At 59.6% G+C, this 18,146-nt stretch overlaps 1 protein-coding gene across 3 annotated transcripts; it reads left to right on the forward strand.

Annotated features, from left to right (window-relative positions):
- The first annotated feature begins 3 nt into the window (after window positions 1-3).
- Window positions 4-17,578, forward strand: Pold1 (DNA polymerase delta 1, catalytic subunit). Of its 3 annotated transcripts, none has more exons than XM_003465485.5 (27): window positions 4-145; window positions 7,096-7,292; window positions 7,594-7,707; window positions 8,289-8,435; window positions 8,514-8,639; window positions 8,705-8,873; window positions 8,964-9,045; window positions 9,114-9,243; window positions 9,492-9,658; window positions 9,788-9,892; window positions 10,668-10,808; window positions 10,896-11,006; window positions 11,160-11,351; window positions 11,451-11,539; window positions 11,618-11,734; window positions 11,830-11,943; window positions 12,122-12,269; window positions 14,082-14,177; window positions 14,340-14,477; window positions 15,022-15,197; window positions 15,510-15,662; window positions 15,748-15,850; window positions 16,264-16,396; window positions 16,471-16,584; window positions 16,790-16,842; window positions 16,914-17,011; window positions 17,430-17,578. In XM_003465485.5, the coding sequence occupies exons 2-27, from the start codon at window positions 7,097-7,099 to the stop codon at window positions 17,533-17,535; spliced, it is 3,318 nt and encodes a 1,105-aa protein (XP_003465533.2). In that variant the 5' UTR covers window positions 4-145; window position 7,096; the 3' UTR covers window positions 17,536-17,578. The 3 variants fall into 3 exon arrangements, with proteins under 3 accessions (XP_003465533.2, XP_013003330.2, XP_063109249.1); XM_013147876.3 differs by having other exon boundaries at window positions 17,433-17,578; XM_063253179.1 differs by lacking the exon at window positions 14,340-14,477.
- The last annotated feature ends 568 nt before the right edge of the window (window positions 17,579-18,146 follow it).

Here is an 18,146-nt window from a genome sequence, read left to right on the forward strand (position 1 = left end):
CGGGGCTCCGGTTTAGGGGCGTGGCCTCGTCGCGCGAGGAGGAAGGGGGTGTGGCCCGCCCTTGCCTGGTTGCTCTGGGCATGCGCACGCTGGAGTCAAAGGTCGCGGTGTTGTACGCTGTGGCGGGAAAGGCTGTTTGAAGCGGGTAAGCGAGGAGAGAGATGCGTGGAATTCGGCTGGGCAGGGGACGGAGTTGGGGAGTCACTAGCTCAGTTCTGAGAAGGTGCTGTGAGGGGTCGCGCGAGACGTGTCTGCAGGAGGGGCCGCCTTGGTTCGGGGCCTCCGGGACCAGTGATCTGCCTGCGTGGGCCGGAAAGTGGCGGGAGGGGCCCTCGTGGCGGGCAGGGCTGCGGGCTCCTGGGCCTGACCTGGGGTCGGGGATCGCCTCGCAGGGGGCCTTGGACCCTGTGCCCACGTGCAGGCCTGTGCAGTTCTCTCTACTCGTTGGATATTGGTGGCCTACTCGGTCCCAGGCGTCACTTCACAGTCAAGTCTGAGGTTTCAACCTCGGGGACGGCAGACTGTAGAGAAGGACTTGCAGTAGCAAGGCAGTGCTTCCCGGCTGCGGTGCCTTAAATGCAGAAAACTAGAGCTGGCTCATGCAATCCCGTGCGGGAAGCCGCTTCTTGGGGAAGCCGCGTCTGAGATGAAAAGTCCGCAGTGGGATGCAAGGTGTGGGAGGAGCGACCCACAAGCGCAGACCCCGGGGCAGGCAGGAGCTTGATGTGTTTAGAGCTGGAGCTGAAGACAAGAGAAATACAGATGAAGTCGGGGGACGTGATGGGCAACCGGCTTCGTGGTCTGAGCAGTGGGCCAGATGGAGAAGGCAAGGGGGGAGCAGGTTTGGGGAACAACTGAAGGCAGGGGCCTGACTCCATCTAGCAACTTGCCCTTGCCTAGTCTGCTTTCTCTTTCCTGCACTTCACTCAGGTCTCTAGTAGCCCTTAGAGAGCTTCCTGCCCTGTTTCTGACCTTTGCTGGGTCTGGGAGCTATGACAGTCTGGTTGTGGAAAGGATGAGAGATCTCAACCTATTGGGAGCCACAGCTGAGCACCGAGAGACATCTCAGCAGCGTTGGCCGAGTTGGTGACACTGGAAATCTAAACTCACCTGTGGTCCATGCACCATGCTGATTGATGCTGGGGTCCTGGCTTGGGTGAGACCTTCAGCCTTATTTTCAAGGCGCTCCCAAACTGAGACAGTCCAGCTTGGAACACACATGTCATGACAGATGTCATGAGACGCACTGTGGGAGCCCAGGGACAGCCAGCCAGCCTGGAGGAGCTGAGTTGGTGCTGAGACAGGAAGTGGCGGGATTAGGCAGCTGAGAGGAGGATTCATCCAGCTCATACTTCCCAAGGGCAGGTGGAGGCCAGAGAAGAGTCTGGTGCAGGAGGCAGAAACACAGTCAGTCCACAGGCAGCGTGATCAGAGGCCCAGGGAAGGAAGCCTAAGGCCACAGTGGGAAAATGCACAGGTTTCCAAAGGGTGCGATGCAACCACTTAACCATGGCTATTGAGCTCTTGTAGGTGCAGGAGCTATCTCAGGAAACCAAAGACAAATCCTTGCTGTCATGGAGCTCCTGTCCTAGTAGCAGAGACGGTGTGGAAGATAAACAGCAGTGCTCCTCAGGCCCCAGTGGGTTGAAATGTGGGGGTTTGTTCTCTACTCATTTATTTACTTGGTATTAGTGGAGATTGAACTGTCACATTAAGCTACGTCCCCAACCCTTTTTTTCCATTGTACCATGAGATGTGAACTCCTCAAGTTGCCCGAGTAGGACTAAAGCTCAAGATCCTCCTGCTTCAGCCTCCTGAGTGCTGAGGTGACAGGCCTGCACCAGTAGCGTGGGAGTTCTTTTTACAACACGGGCTGCCCCTCTGGCCCCCGATGGTCCTAGTGTAGTCCTAGGTTTGCCTGACACTGAGCTTTCCCAGCAAGTCCTGCCTGTAGCTCTTGCTGCTCTCCCAGGGACTGCTCTTTGAGAACTGAGAAGGGTACAACATGCCAGGCAGTGATAACCAATAGCAGAACAGCAGGAAAGGGAGGTGGGCAGTCCCAGGAAGGGGTGACCCTGCATCAGTAAAAGGTGGCAGCTGAGGAGCCAGGGATATCTGCACTATCAACAGCTTGTGCAAAGGTCCTGAGGTAGAACTGGACCTGCTATATGTAAGGAACAGTGAGGCCAGTGACAAACCAGGGAGGAGGGTGAGAGGTAGCATCAGAACTCGGGGCCAGATAGTGCAGTACCTGGAGACCATGGTGAGGACTGAACTTGGTTTTGCCTAAGAAGAGGGACGGGGCAGGCTTTGAGCAGAGAGATGGGGATGGACTGACCTGTTTGTCCAGAATCTCTCCAGCTGCCCTGGTGAGGGAAGCAAAACCGCAGACCTTGATCCCTCAAGGACCTCTATGCCAGCTCCTCACGGAGCTCACAGCCCAGCAGGGGGAGACCATGAGCAGGCTCAGGAGGAATCTGTAACCTAAACTTGTGGGACCGACTGAGGGGGAGACACAAAAGTTGAAGTGATAGACTCAGGGGACCATGGAACGTGAGGGGCTGTCAGGGCTCAGCTCTGGGGCGTGAGATACCGGAAGGGGTGCAGTGGTGGTCGCAGCTGTGTCCTTGGAGACCCTCAGGAGAAGTGGCTGTGGGGAGTGGGTACGCAGGGCTGGCCTGCTCCAAAGCCCTGGGCTCCAGCGCTGCACGGGTACAGGCAGGGCAGGCAGCATCACAGGAAGTCACCAAAAGCCAGGGCCTGACCCTGGCGCCTGTGGCTTCATTTCTGGGGTTGTTGGGCATGTGCTGCTCTGCTGAAGGACACTACAGGGCCAGGGCACAGCATGTGACAAGTGCGCGTCCTGTGCCAGCCAGGAGAGGTAACCACATGCAGGGCCTGTCCTTCCTCACACTGGCCATCGGGTGATGGGCCCAGCGGGAGGGGTTGCCGAGGGATGTGGCCTTCTGGGGAGTGGGAGATGAAAGCCCCTAAAATGGGTTGTGGTGGCTGTGCAAGAGGAAGTATGCTAAGAGCACTGAACTTGCTGTTTCCGTGGCAGTGCTGGGATGGAACAGGGACTCACTCTCACCAGCCAAGGGCTCCCTTCAAGCTGCACCCCAAGGTGCAGAGCCTCTGGAGTGTGAAGTACATCTCAATGGAGCTGTTGCTAGATCAAGTCCTCTCCCAAGCTGTCCCTAGGAAACCACTGTCACCCACCCTGCCTGTGCTTCCCAGGTGACACACTGGCTGGGGTATAGCTCAGTGGTGGAATGCTTGCCCAGCATATGGGAGGCCCTGGTTTGATCCCCAGCAGCATAGACACAAAAGCAATGCATGTATTCTGCTCCCCACCTTATTAAAGGGGGGGGGGATCTTCATGTGTTTTCTTCTCAAGTTGCTATTTTGAATTTTTCTAAGTTGCAGAGACCTTGTAAGATGAGCACAGTGAACAGCTGTGTCCCCTTTGTCTTGAGTGACTGGCATCTGTGTTGACACCTAATTTGCTTTATCTAAATACTCTTGAATCCGCACAGCGTTCCTTCTCCTTTTTTTTTTTTTTTTTTTGGCCTGACTATTTGACAGTAGTGGTCATCAGGAAGGCTCCTTAGCCTCCAAAAACCTCAGCAGGTGTCTCCTAAGAACTGGGGCCCCAGCCTCCATCAGTCCTGTGTGATTATCACAGTCAGAAGCTTTGGAGTGAGATAGGATACACGTTTTGGAGAGGGTCCCTATCCAGGTCTGCTCAGCTGTGCATGCACCCTTCATAACCAGTGGTTCTTTCCCCCAAGGCCCCACTTCGCACTCTGCACTTCTCTGCTGTGACAGCTTTGTCTTTCATGATATGGATAGATTGAAAGATTCCAGAGCAGTAGTTGCCAGCTTTCCTGTGGGTTGGATGGTATTACAGCGACAAGAGTGAGAGTGGACATTAGAAAACATAAAACTCTTCTGTGCCATTCCGTACCTCACCTTTTCTGCAGAAAAGCACCTTCTTCGAGCACCTGCCCTGTGGGGCCCCCGAGCTTCCTCATTCTTTTTATATGGCTGCATAGTATTCCTCTATTGAATGGAATTAATGTGATTTATTTAAACAGTCACCTAGGGGAGGGCAGTTAGGTGGTTTCCAGTCTTTTGAGATTCCAAATAATGCCTCCGGAAATTACCTTGTAAAGGCACCGTTTTCCCGTGATGATCTGTTGCAGCATAAATCCCTAGGTACCCAGGTGGAGCTTTCAAACTTTCACCTGTTCATTGGGGTGTAATTTGCATGAAGTGAAATGCACAAGGTCACAAACATGTAGCTTGGTGCACGCAATATTTCCCTTCCTGTTATCCCAGAAAATCCCCTCAAGCCCCTTCCCTGTGGGTCCCTCCCACCTGGGGTGTGCCACAAACTGGGTTGTTCTAGAGTACATCATGGATTTTCCTTTTGTGCAAGGGTGAAGTGAACTGAGTGTGTGAGAGACAGAGACTGGGGATGGAATCCAGGGGTGCATTTATTTATTTATTTTGGAGACAGGGTCTCCCTATGCAGTTCAGGCTGGACTTGAGCTCCTTTTTTTTTTTTTTTTTTTTTTACCAGGGATCAAACTCATGACCACACACTTACAAGGCAGGTGCTTATGCTGCTGAACTAAATCCCCAGCCCCTTCAGCTCCCTTTTTAGCTCAGGCTGGTCTTGAACTTGTTGAGATCCTTCTGCCTCAGCCTCCCAAGTGCTGGGATTCCAGGCATGTGCTGCTACACCCGGTGCCTTTTTTTTGTTTTTGTTTTTTTGTCTTTTTGAGATAGGGTCTCACTATGCAGTTCAGGCTGGCCTTGAGCTCACTTTGTAGTCCAGGCTGGTCTCAAACTCGCAACGATCCTCCTGCCTCAGCCTCCCGAGTGCTGGGATTACAGGCGTGAGCCACCACGCCCACCTTTATATATATATGTGTGTGTATATATATATATATATATATATATGTATATGTATGTATGTAAAGTTAGTCAAATTTAGCAGTGTGGGGGGCTTGTATATCAACTTTAGTGAAACTAATGTTAATAAGTTCTGATAACCCACTGCCATTGGACCAGCCTCTTTTTTTTTTGTTTTTAAGACAGGGTCTTGCTCTGTAATTCAGACTGGCCTTGAACTTATTATATAGCCAGGCTGGCCTTGAATTTACAGGTTGTGGCAGTCTTCCTGCCTCCGCCTCTAGAGTGCTGGGATTACAGGTAGTTATGTCCCCATGCCTGGCCAGCCCTTTTTTTAGTTTAGGACAGGATCTTGCCCAGGCTGACCTTGAACTCAAAGTCCTCCTGCCTCAGCCTCCTGCATGAATGGCTGACAGATGTGTGTCATTGCCCAACAAAATGAACCACTTAAAGTGAATGACTCAGTGTGTGTTCACTGTGTGGCGCAACCACCGCCTGTCTAGTTCCAGAACATTCCACCACCCCAAAGAACACACATGCCCATTAAGCTCCCCACCATTCCTTTACCCCTCAGTCTGGGCATTGCATGTGTGGCTTCTTTCACACTTATTTTGTACTGCATGTTTTTAGAACCCAGGTTCCTCCTGCCTCAGCCTCTCGAGTGCTGGAATTACAGGTGTGTGCCACCACGCCCGGGCCTTAATTTTTATTTTGAGGCACATGCCACAGCCGGCTGTTTGTAATCACTGAACCTTCGGGAAAGATTCGCCATTGCTGTCCAGAGGTGGTCGGGGAGCCCGGAGCCATCCCGTCCCTGGCCCACGTTGGACCCCCACTCCCCACACACTGGGGAGTGGAAGGGTGCGGGGCACCCAGAAGTCACTCGGCATATGAGCCCGGTCATGTGGCCGTCCTGGCGCGTGTCATCCTGTGTGCTAGCGGGGTGAGCGGTGGGATCCTGGGCAGCCGCCCCCCCCAAGAATAAGAACAGTACATAGAGTGCCAGCACCGTGCTCTGGCCCCCAGCTCTGTGGTTCACCTTTTGTTTTTATGACCACACGCTGCCTCCTCCCCATACACAGGCATCACGCAGCGTTGCATAGGTCGTGGCCCTTAAGCCCTTAGAACGGTGCTTCCCGAAGCACTGCAAAGTTGCAGGCTGCAGTATAACCTTGGGGCAGACACGACCAAGCGGTCATGGGCTATGCGCATGCGCAGTATTCCTCACGGAAAGGCAGCCCCGCCTTTTTTTTTTTTTTTTTGTCTTTTGAGACAGGGTCTGCCTATGCAGACTGGTTGTGAACTCACTTTGTAGCCAAGACTGGTCTCAAACTTGGACCGATCCTTCTGCCTCAGCCTCCTGAGTGCTAGGATTAATGACGTGCATCCCCACACCTGGCTTCCGGCTTTCAGCTTTCTTTATTGGTTGCAGTTAAGGAAACAGAAATACCATCTGTCTCTGGTCTGTGCTTTGATTTGTCGACCACAGTAGCTTCTGGATTGGGGGAGATCCCAGCCAAAAGGCATCTGGGGGGCAGCTGGAGAAGTTGGGGATTTGCACACTCCAAGACCTTTTCCTGAGTCCATGGTAAATATCCTGGACTTGATCATTGTCAGGCATTGTCCTGTGCTGATTTTAGGCCAGGTCCTTGTCCCTAAGACTCCAGTCTGCAGTGTCACTTGCGTGACCGACCTGCACTCCTGCCTGCATGGAGGCCAGGGTTCTGGGGTGGATGCGCAGGCCTGTGAGAGAGGTTGCACACAGTCAGGGCTTGGGTTTCAGTTATGGTGGACCCTGAGCCTGGGGAAGGACAGTCCTGGCCCGTGACATGCACAGGCTCCTGACAGATGCGGGACTCGGCAACCGGCCTGAGCACTTCCTGGCACCCGCTTCAGGGTGGCCAGGCCAATGGGGCGGAGGTGAACAGGGAAGGGGCCCTGCTGAGGATCACGTGATAGGGAGGGGGCTGGCAATGAGAGCCCTGAGGAAGGTGTGGGGGCCTCGGGTAAGCTGGGTGTGCAGGAGGGAACCCTGGTGTCAGCCTCTAGAGCATGCCAGCCGCCTCCCAGAGCCAGGTGGAGAGTGGTTGCATTGTTAGCTGCCCAGCGAGCGTGCTAGGCATGGAGGAAAGGGGTTCTGGTCACAGCCCCCTTTATGCTCTGCCTTGCCCTCAGGATGGATGGCAAGAGGCAGCGGGGCTCAGGGCCTGGGCTGCCCCCAAAGCGGGCCCGAGCAGGCCTCTGGGATGAGGAGCCCCCACCGTCCCAGTTCGAAGAGGACTTGGCACTGCTGGAGGAGATGGAGGCTGAGAACAGGCTGCGGGAGCAGGAGGAGGAGGCACTACAGCCGGCCTTGGAGGGGGCTGTGGACGGTGAGTCCTGGAGCTGGGACCCCTCACCTCTGCAACTCCCCTCACCTCTGGTCCTGCCTCTGGTGTCAGGGGCAAAGCAAACCTGCACCTATTTTGAGTCCCCCAAAGGGCTGACCTTTGACCCCTTCCCTGTGTGCCTCTTGGGGCTGCAGCTTCTCTTCTGACCCTGACCTTGACCCCCAGTATCCCACAAGCCTCCCCCAGCCTTCTCCCATTTGGCGGGGCCTGCGAAGCCGAGGCCAGGGCTGACCCTGGAGCCCACTGGTCTACAAGGGGGCCCTGACTCCTCCACCTCTTCCAGGGCAACTCTCCTCTGCAGCCATTGACCCCCGCTGGCTGCGGCCCAGCCTGCCCCCGCCAGACCCCCAGAAGGAGCCCCTCATCTTCCAGCAGCTGGAGATTGATCATTATGTGGGTGAGTCCATGAGGCGTGGATATGGGCGGTCCCCATGGCAGTGATCAGGACTGTGAGGGGAAGGCAGGGGTCAGGGGGTGCCCCGAGCGGGAGTGGGGGGCAGCTCTTCTTGTCATGCTGCCTGCTCAGCACTGTGCACCCCGGGGAAGCCCACTTGACAAAGAAAACTCCTGATGACAGAGGACAGGCAAGTGCAGAGCGAGAGGGGCTTTGGGCAGCATGGGACCATCTTGTGCCCCCGTTAGGTGCTGGTTGCCAGAATCAACCTGTTAACATTCATGACATGAGACACGCACTCATCAATAGACGATTTTACTTCTTGTGGAAATGTCTTACAAAAGGAAGGAGTCATGTAGGATGGCTCATAGCTGTAAACCCTAGCAGTCTGGGAGGCTGAGGCAGGAGGGTCTTTAAAAGGGCCAGGGACATATCTCGGTGTGTGGCCCTGGATTGAACGCCCAGTACCACAAAGGAAGAAAAGCAGAGGGGCCTCTCCTGAGGGTAGAGAAAGGCGCCAGGCAAGAGACAGTGAATAATGAGGTGGCTAGAGGGGACGTCTTGCCTTGATCTGTAACCTCCAGGTTCAGCACCGCCCCTGCCAGGGCGCACCCCACCACTCCACAACCAGGTGCCTGTGCTCCGCGCCTTTGGGGTTACCGATGAGGGCGTCTCTGTCTGCTGCCACATCCATGGCTTTGCACCCTACTTCTACGTCCCTGCGCCCCCCGGTGAGTAGCCCTGATCCCTGAACCCCGGCCTGGCCTGTGGGGGCCAGCGTGCCTCTGACCAAGCCTCCTCTATGCCAGGTTTCGGGGCCGAACACCTGGCAGACCTGCAGCGGGAGCTGAGCGCCGCCATCAGCCGGGACCAGCGTGGCGGCAAGGAGCTGGCGGGCCCGGCCGTACTGGCCATGGAGCTATGCTCCCGAGAGAGTGAGTGTCGACTGGGGCCTGGGCGCTCCACCCCCCCAGCCGGTCCCAACCTTCCCTGTCCGCAGGCATGTTCGGGTACCACGGACACGGCCCTTCGCCCTTCCTACGCATCACCCTGGCCCTGCCCCGCCTCGTGGCACCTGCCCGCCGCCTGCTGGAGCAGGGCATCCGCGTGGCAGGCCTGGGCACCCCCAGCTTCGCACCCTATGAGGCCAATGTGGACTTTGAGATCCGGTACAGCCTTGCACCCCTACCCTGTGCCCTCCCTCACCCCCACCCCATTACCTCTGCTCATGACTACATCTCATCCCCACCCCACCCTAGCTTCATGGTGGACACCGACATTGTGGGCTGCAACTGGCTGGAGCTCCCAGCTGGAAAATATGTCCTGAGGCAGAAGGAGAAGGTACAGGGCTCCCCAGGGGCGCGGGCAGGGGTCCAGGACCCGGCTTCTCCTGACACCGTGTCCTACAGGCCACCCTGTGTCAGCTGGAGGTTGACGTGCTGTGGTCGGATGTGGTGAGCCACTCCCCTGAAGGGCCATGGCAGCGCATCGCACCCCTGCGCGTGCTCAGCTTCGACATCGAGTGTGCTGGCCGCAAAGGTCTGTCCCCGGGGCCAGGTGCCCCCCAATGTGGGTCGTCGGGAGGCTCTGGTTGGGTGAGGGCTGGGGACTGCATTCACAGTAAAGTAAGCTGCAAGTGCAAAGGCCCAGGGGCAGGATGGTCCCCTGTGGCCAGAGTAGAAGGGAAGGGGAGGGGACCACACGATCCTGCAGGGGCTGCAGCTAACAGGGTAGAGATGTGGACGGGCTGGGGCCCAGCCACCAGGTCCCGTTTCCCCTCTCTGCAGGCATCTTCCCTGAGCCCGAGCGGGACCCTGTGATCCAGATCTGCTCTCTGGGCCTGCGCTGGGGCGAGCCAGAGCCCTTCTTGCGGCTGGCACTCACCCTGCGGCCCTGTGCCCCCATCTTGGGCGCCAGGGTGCAGAGCTATGAGCGGGAGGAGGACCTGCTCCAGGTGGCTCTTGCTGTGCCCCACACCTTCCCCAGCCTCGTCCCCCACCCTCCTTCCCTGCCTCCCGAGACCCTGCTCCAGGCCAGGGACTGAGGCCATGGGTGTCAGCTGCTTCTCTGTGCTCCTGCCCAGGCCTGGTCCCTCTTCGTGCGCACCGTGGACCCTGATGTGATCACTGGCTACAACATTCAGAACTTTGACCTCCCCTACCTCATTTCTCGAGCCCAGACCCTTAAGGTGAGGCTCAGGCAGAGGAGCCCCTCGCTCTCTGCACCCACTGGCCTGGGCCTGGCTCTGCCCAGCAGCAAGGAATAGGAATAGGAAGGGGAGGACAGGGGCAGGAAGGTCACAAGAAGAGGGGAACCCTGCTGTGTCACTGCTGCTGGGCCTGGAAGGGCTGGGCAGGGGCCTTGGGGCCGGGAGATCAAGGTCAGGGAAGGAAGGATTTGGCTTGGCTGTGCCTGGGCTGTGGGCAGCTATCTTCTCCCCATGTCCCTCCCCTGTGAACTCTGAGACCTGTGGGCCCCTTTCCTGAGATACCCTGGGTTATGGCCCCTGTGAGGGTCGCCTCTCTGCTTCCCTGCAGAGATTGGGTTCCAGGTGCAGTTGCACGCTAATGCATGGGAAGCTGGGACATGAGTCTCTTTTGGGGAAACAGTTTAACCCCTAGTGGATGTATCATATTATTCTTCTGGTTTTTCATATCCTCCATCATTGTGGTAATGAAAGCACAGAATAAGCCAGCATGTGGTGCATACTCTAATCCCAGCGTTCTGGGAGGCTGAGGCAGGAGGATCTCCAGCTTCAGTGCAGGCTGGACAACACAAGGAAACTGTCTGGAGATAAAAATGGCTGGGGATGCAGCTCAGTGTGAAGGCCCTGGGTCAGTGCCTAGTACTGCAACAACAGACCAAACAGAACAGACCGATAGCCCCCAAAAGCACCAGGACCCCCAGCAGCTGAGGCATTGTCCCCCAACAGCGTCACCCATTGTGTCATGTCCCCTGCCCAGGTGAAGGGCTTCCCCCTGCTGGGCCGTGTGGTCGGGCTCCCCTCCAACATCCGGGACTCGTCGTTCCAGTCGAGGCAGATGGGCCGGCGGGACAGCAAGGTGGTCAGCATGGTGGGCCGCGTGCAGATGGACATGCTACAGGTACGGCTGGGCGGGTTGGTTAGTGGGGGAGGAGGTCCTGAGCCCTGGGGGAGGCTGCTGGCCCCAGCCTGCCCTGCTTGTCCGCAGGTGCTGCTGCGGGAGTACAAGCTACGCTCCTATACACTCAATGCCGTGAGCTTCCACTTCCTGGGTGAGCAGAAGGAGGACGTGCAGCACAGCATCATCACGGACCTGCAGGTGTGGCTCCCGCCCCCTCACTGCGACCTCTCCCTGCTGTGCTGTGCCCGCCCTGTGGGCTCTACCGCCAGGACCTTTGCTCCCTGCCCTCACCCCTGCACGGCCCCAAACCCTGGCCACTGCACCTGACCGCAGCCCCCATGTGGCCCCCAGAACGGGAACGACCAGACGCGCCGCCGCCTGGCTGTGTACTGCCTCAAGGACGCCTTCCTGCCACTGCGGCTGCTGGAGCGGCTCATGGTGCTGGTGAACAACGTGGAGATGGCCCGCGTCACGGGCGTGCCCCTCAGTTACCTGCTCAGCCGCGGCCAGCAGGTCAAGGTCGTGTCCCAGCTGCTGCGGCAGGTTGGTGCCGGGCCAGGCTAGGCTGGGGCGGGCACTGCAGGACCCCCGGGCCAGGGGTCTGCACGCGGTCACTCATGGCACCACCCCCTGCCCCTCCAGACCATGCGGGAGAGGATGCTGATGCCCGTGGTGAAGACAGAGGGTGGTGAGGACTACACAGGAGCCACTGTCATCGAGCCCCTCAAGGGGTGAGGCCCCAGCTGGGAGCTGTGGGGGGCACAGCAGGGGTCCTGGCCCTGACTAGTCCCCACTGGCTCCCCCTGCAGGTACTATGACGTCCCCATCGCCACCCTGGACTTCTCGTCACTGTACCCATCCATTATGATGGCCCACAACCTGTGCTACACAACCCTGCTACGGCCTGGGGCTGCCCAGAAGCTGGGGTACTGCGCCGGGCTTTGGGGCTGGCAGGGAACAGGGTGGAGAGGCTGGGGCCCAGGAGGGCGGGTAACCCAGCAGTGCTGTACTGTCTCCCCAGCCTGGACGCAGACCAGTTCATCAGGACACCTACAGGGGATGAGTTCGTGAAGTCGTCGGTGCGGAAGGGGCTGCTGCCCCAGATCTTGGAGAACCTGCTCAGCGCCCGGAAGAGGTGGGCTCGCTCGCTGTGCACCCCCAGGGCTGCCCCTGCCTGGCACCTGGTATGGTGCACTACGCAGCCCACTGTACAGCTTGGCCAATGCCTGCCTCTGCTTGGCCCCTCCTTGGGCCTCTGGTCTCTCCCCGTGTCCTGGCGCTGCCCAAGCAGCCTACCATCTGCTCCCTCCTAGGGCCAAGGCCGAGCTGGCCCAGGAGACGGACCCCCTGCGGCGGCAGGTGCTGGATGGGCGGCAGCTGGCGCTGAAAGTGAGCGCCAACTCCGTGTACGGCTTCACGGGCGCCCAGGTGGGCAAGCTGCCATGCCTGGAGATCTCCCAGGTGAGCTTCAGCCCGGTGGGTGGGCGCGGGAGGCCTGCTTCGGGGAGCCAGGAGCATGGGGGCTTGCTGCCAGGTCTCTGGCCTCCTGGGGACTAGCTATCAGGGCTGCTTGAGCCCCTGGTTTTTCTTTTTCTTTTTCTTTTTTTTTTTTTTTTTTTTTTGTCTTTTTCGTTTTTATTGGTAGCAGAGATCGAACTCACGACCGCACACTTGCAAGGAAGGCGCTTATACCGCTGAGCTAAATCCCCAGCCCCTAGCCCCTGGTTTTTCAATCAGCAAACACTCATTGAGCAGGTGCTGTGGGTCAGGCTGTCTGTACCAGGTGCAGAGGGGGACAGACAGACAAGTGTCCTGCCCCAGAGGCTGTCCTGAGACCAAGTGGGGACATGGACTATGGAGGCAGGAAGTGTAGGTCATAAGTGGCTCAAGGGTCCCACGCATGGCCTGGGTGACCCCAGGGAGGGGTCAGCACTGCTCACTGGTCTTAGCCATCAGGCCCTGTCCCTGCAGGGCAGGGAAGGGGAGCAGTATCCTCTCAGTGGGGGACAGGGCCTGGGGCAAGGTAGGGGACTGTGGCATCCAGGCTGGATCCCTGGTCCCCACTGTCAGCACTGGCACTGTGGTCACTCCCTGCCCCAGGTGAGGGGACAATCCATGGGCACTCTGAGCAGGAACACGGCACTTCCACCTGCTGCCCTGCACCCCTGCCACACAGCCCAGCCGCAGGCCTCTATGGGGTCTTCCTGGCTGCCATCCAGACTGGTGTTTCTGTGCCTCTTGTTGGTTCACTCTGGCTATAGGCAGCTCCCTGTCTACCCAGACAGTGCTGCAGGCTTCTGGTGTTGGGCAAGGAGGCTGCGGAGAATCCCATGGACAGCGCCTCCTACACCCCCACCAGGGCCCCAAGCACCCAGACAGACTGTGCGCAGGTACAGACTGTGTGTGCAGTCAAGATTTAATCCAGCAAGGGCTACAGATTACAGCTGGTCATGGAGAGCCGTGTGCAGGAAGGAACTAGGAAGGACCAAGGTGTGAGATGCTGTCTGGACGCTGGGTCCCCCCTCCCTCTGTGTCTGGCTTGGCAGGCAGCAGCCCCGAGTTATTCCCCGGCAGCAGCCACCCAGGGCTCAGATCTGTGGCACATGCCTCCTGGGGCTTTGTGAGATCTGGAGATCTACAAGTTCGTTCCCCTAGAGCAGGTCAGCACCAGGGGGTCCTGGCAAACCCCTTATTCCATGCCCTGCCCTGCCCTGCTTGGTAGCTCAGTGGACCAGTGCTCACCTCACTCCTTCCCGCTCCTGCCTTTGGGCTCCTTCCTGGCTTCTGTGTCAAGCTTGTGGGGCCAGCACTGGAGGAATAAACCCCTGGGTCCCTGAAGGACGGGAAGGAAAGGGGCAGGGGTGATGGCCAGGTGGAACTGGACAGCAGAGATACGGATTTCAGAACTAAGCATGGGCGGAGCAAATATCCTGGTTAGGTGACACTCATCTGACGGATCCACACGGAAGAATCAGGCCCAGGCTCATGGTGCCCAGCCCCATGGCCTCGAGGGCCTCTGTCACTGTAGAAGCGGGAGGAGGACAGCGATGTCTGTGGTCCAGACACAGAGTACTGTTGCCATCATGCATGTGCCCCGGCCTCGAGAATCACAGCCTCCCCATGGTTCTCGGGCCAGGCAGCCTCCACCTGGACTCTGGGTCGGACCCGCATGCACCCCACAGACCTTCAGGAGCAGCTGGGTCCCCCACTGCTGATGAGTGTCGGGAGGACCCCTCATGACCACACACCTGCCCCTGGGTTTGTACCCCACAGAGCGTCACAGGCTTCGGACGTCAGATGATCGAGAAAACCAAGCAGCTGGTGGAGTCCAAGTACACGGTGGCCAATGGCTACAGCGCTGATGCCAAGGTGAGGGCCACCCCAAAAAGGCCCGGAGAGACTTGGGGAGGGCTCCAGGGTCTGTGGCCCAGAGTCCCTGCCTCCCAGCACAGCCTGCCCGGCCCTGCGTGTCCTGGGCACTTCCAGCACCAGACCCCGGCTGGCATGAGGGACCCTCCCATCCCCACCCAGGTGGTGTACGGTGACACTGACTCTGTCATGTGCCGGTTCGGCGTCTCCTCCGTGGCTGAGGCAATGGACCTGGGGCGTGAGGCCGCGAGCTGGGTGTCCAGCCACTTCCCCCCGCCCATCCGGCTGGAGTTCGAGAAGGTGTGCGGGGTTTGCCGGTCCCAGATTGCCCCACAGGGGAGGTGCACTGGCTGGGGATCCCCCAGTTGCTCATGTCTTCCGTGTCCCAGGTATTCAGGTCAGTCCCCCAGGCCTCTCTCCTCCAGGGTCAGGAACCTATGGCTTGGCGTCCTGAGTTTGGGGTTGAGGACTCCAGAGCCCCAGCCTTGGTAACAGTGGATATAGCAGCATCCGTGGGGGGCCCAGCCCCAGGCCAGGAGGCTTCATTCAGAATCACACCCCACCTTCTTCCCCATGGCTCACATGCACCCCAGTGCAGGGCCTACGGGTGTGGGGGGCTGTGATCTCTGTTCTCTGAGGGGATCTTTGTTGCCTCCCCATCCGGATGCACCTGGCAGGTGGCAGTCAGGAACCACCTTAGGTCCCTCTCCATCGGCTCCAGCTCCCTGAGTGTCCCAGCCCTGTGTCTTGGGGGCCTTTCTTGCCTGTCCTGTTTCTGGGAAAAGTCTCAGGATGGGGACCGAACCCCCAAGTCTCAGGGCTTGTCGCTGCCTGTCCCTGCCAGGTCTACTTCCCCTACCTGCTCATCAGCAAGAAGCGCTATGCCGGCCTGCTCTTCTCCTCCCGGCCCGACAGCCACGACCGCATGGACTGCAAGGGCCTGGAGGCTGTGCGCAGGGACAACTGCCCGCTCGTGGCCAACCTGGTCACAGCCTCATTGCGTCGCCTGCTCATTGACCGGTGTGTAGGCCCGACGGGGCCAGGCCCAGCCTCCTCCTCCCTGGGCCCAGGCTCTGGGACGAGCCTTCTTTTGGGCCCCACAGTTGGTGCCTCGAGCCCTCCCAGCCCCTAACATGCAGATGTTGCCTCCGGACAGGAAGGGAAGAGGGGAGGCCGTGGTGAGTGAGGTCACACAGCTGTGGCACAGACTCTGCCTTGCTCGCCTGTGGCTGCCACCACCACCCTTTCCTCTGCTTCCCTGGCCCCAGGGCTGGGTTAGGTTTCCAGCTGGACCTCTGTGCCCACTGGTGACACCACTGCTGCCTTTCCCAGAGACCCCGAGGGCGCCGTGGCCCATGCCAAGGACATCATCTCAGACCTGCTATGCAACCGCATCGACATCTCCCAGCTGGTGATCACCAAGGAGCTGACGCGTGCCGCGGCCGACTACTCGGGCAAGCAGGCCCATGTGGAGCTGGCTGAGAGGTCGGTGCCCAGTGCTTGCCCCCACCCATGCCCCACACCCCGGCCCCTGGCCCTCACCCTGCCACCTGTCTCACTGTCCCTGCAGGATGAGGAAGCGGGACCCGGGCAGTGCACCCAGCCTGGGCGACCGCGTCCCCTACGTGATCATCGGCGCTGCCAAGGGTGTGGCCGCCTACATGAAGTCCGAGGTGAGGCCCACCTGGACCTGCACCGCCCAGTGCCCGCCCTGGGCTCTCACTTCTGCTTTCCAGGGTGGGCGGGCCAGGCCCCAGCACGCCCGAGGGCACCTCCTTCCTCCCCAGCCGCCCAAAGCCTCTGCCTCAGGTCTCTGTCCCAATGCTGCCCAGCCCCTCCGTGCCCAGCCTGGCCGTGACCCCGCACTGCCCTTTCCAGCCTGGCCTCCTTCCAGGACAGTGACCCTTCCTGGTGTCCCGATCCCCAGCATGGGGCACAGAGCAGCCAGCTTCCCATGACCTCTGACCCCTCCCAGCCACATGGCAGCCTCGGGGTGGCACCCGCGCCCAGCACTGCCCCACTCACTCGTCACCTCGGGCCCCGGGCACACCCCTGGGCCACCATACATGACAGGCCTGGCCCATAGGACCCCTTGTTCGTGCTGGAGCACAGCCTGCCCATCGACACACAGTACTACCTGGAGCAGCAGCTCGCCAAGCCCCTGCTGCGCATCTTTGAGCCCATCCTGGGCGAGGGCCGTGCTGAGGCGGTGTTGCTGCGTATGTCAGGGTCCTGGGCAGGGCGGGCCTAGGGGTCACAGGGGCCCCCACCTCACTCCAGCCTCCTCCCGCAGGTGGTGACCACACACGCTGCAAGACAGTGCTCACGGGCAAGGTGGGCGGCCTGCTGGCCTTTGCCACGCGCCGCAGCTGCTGCATCGGCTGCCGCACGGTGCTTAGTCACGAGGGTGAGACCCCAAGGCTGCCCATGCCCCGACCCGAGGGTCCTTGCCCACCCGGACTTCCCCAGGGGAGTTTTCCTCAGACACTCGCTCCCTTGTTCTCCGGCCTCTGGGGACTTTCACAGCCGGGATGGGCAGCGGGCGGGGAAGGGGCAGGGTGGGGTGGCCAGACCTGGCTCGGCCCCATTGCCCCTGTGCTAACCGCCCCCAGGAGCTGTGTGCAGGTTCTGCCAGCCCCGGGAGTCGGAGCTGTACCAGAAAGAGGTAAGTGGGATACTGGGTAGCCCAGGGTGGGGGTGGGGGTGTGGACAGCCCACTGAACCCCAGCCCCCCAGGTGTCCCACCTGAACGCCCTGGAGGAACGCTTCACACGCCTCTGGACCCAGTGCCAGCGCTGCCAGGGCAGCCTGCACGAGGACGTCATCTGCACCAGGTAGGTACCCATTTCAGCCCTCCCTGCCTCAGGGCTGCAGGCTGGGGACCCAGTTCCAGGGGCCCTGCTGGACTGGCCTCCCCCAAGTCCCCACCTGTAGCCTGGGGCAGGGTCTCGAGTTGGTCCAGAGCTGGCCAGGCTCCCAGCCGCTCCCCCCAGGGTGGGGCCAGGCTTTCCCCAGGGAACAGATGGGCGGGGCGGGTTCCCACGCCAGGTGACAGGTGATATACGGCCACCAGTGCCTCACCAGGCACCGCTGTTATCTGCCCCCCTGTGCCTACTGAGCAAACAGCCCCTACAGGAGGAGGGTGGGCAGCAGGTGGGGGCAAAGTCCTGGGAACGGCCCCTGCCCTGGGGATGGTACGCTCAGCCCCCGCTGGGCACCAGTCGGGCCATCCTGACCACACCCGCTCTGCAGCAGGGACTGCCCCATCTTCTACATGCGCAAGAAAGTGCGGAAGGACCTGGAGGACCAGGAGAAGCTGCTGCGCCGCTTTGGGCCTCCGGGGCCTGAGGCCTGGTGACCAGAAGCCCCCTCTGGGTTAATAAAATGCTGGCCTTTTGTTACCCAGTGCTCTGTGGTGTCTGGGGGGAGAGTTCACAGGTTTACTTTATCATCAGTGAGGGCTGAAAGCAGGGCCCCCCACACAAAGCTGCACCCCAGCCCTTTTTATACCTCTTTGAGATGGGGGTCTTACTAAGTGGCCTAAGCTGGGCTCAGACTCGGTACCCTCATGTCTCAGCCTCTCCAGCTGGGTGCTGTGACAGGAATGTAGCACCACACCAGGCTACAAGGTCCAATGTTATGAGCCTGGTGTGGCCTCCACCCCCAGGTGCCCGCCCACCTCCTCACTCCCTAGAGATCCCTAGGTTTCAGTCTCTGCTGCCAGGCACTCACCAGCCCCATCTGCCTTAGTTTCCCTCTGGCCCATCCATCAGGCCACAGAGTGGGCATCTCTGCACAGCTGTCTGCCCTGCTCAGGTGTCAGGCCTCCCTGGGGGCCTGGTGGCTGCCCCTCCAGCCAGATGCTGCCTGCTTCCGATGGGCCTGGGGCAGCCCCTGGTGGGCAGGAGTCTTCTACTCCCCAGCTGGTGCAGGTGGCGGGGACCCCCCCGCGTGTCACGCCCACAGATG

This window comes from Cavia porcellus, unplaced genomic scaffold (genome assembly GCF_034190915.1).
Source record: "Cavia porcellus strain 051 isolate PalLab524CR breed Dunkin Hartley unplaced genomic scaffold, mCavPor4.1 scaffold_7, whole genome shotgun sequence".
Taxonomy (NCBI): domain Eukaryota; kingdom Metazoa; phylum Chordata; class Mammalia; order Rodentia; family Caviidae; genus Cavia; species Cavia porcellus.

Coding starts and splice junctions, on each gene's coding strand:
- Pold1 (XM_003465485.5), top strand. CDS start 7,097: ATGGATGGCAAGAGGCAGCGGGGCTCAGGGCCTGGGCTGCCCCCAAAG. Junction 11,944..12,121: donor CTGCTCAGCGCCCGGAAGAG/GTGGGCTCGCTC, acceptor GCTCCCTCCTAG/GGCCAAGGCCGAGCTGGCCC. Junction 15,851..16,263: donor CCGCCTACATGAAGTCCGAG/GTGAGGCCCACC, acceptor CCTGGCCCATAG/GACCCCTTGTTCGTGCTGGA.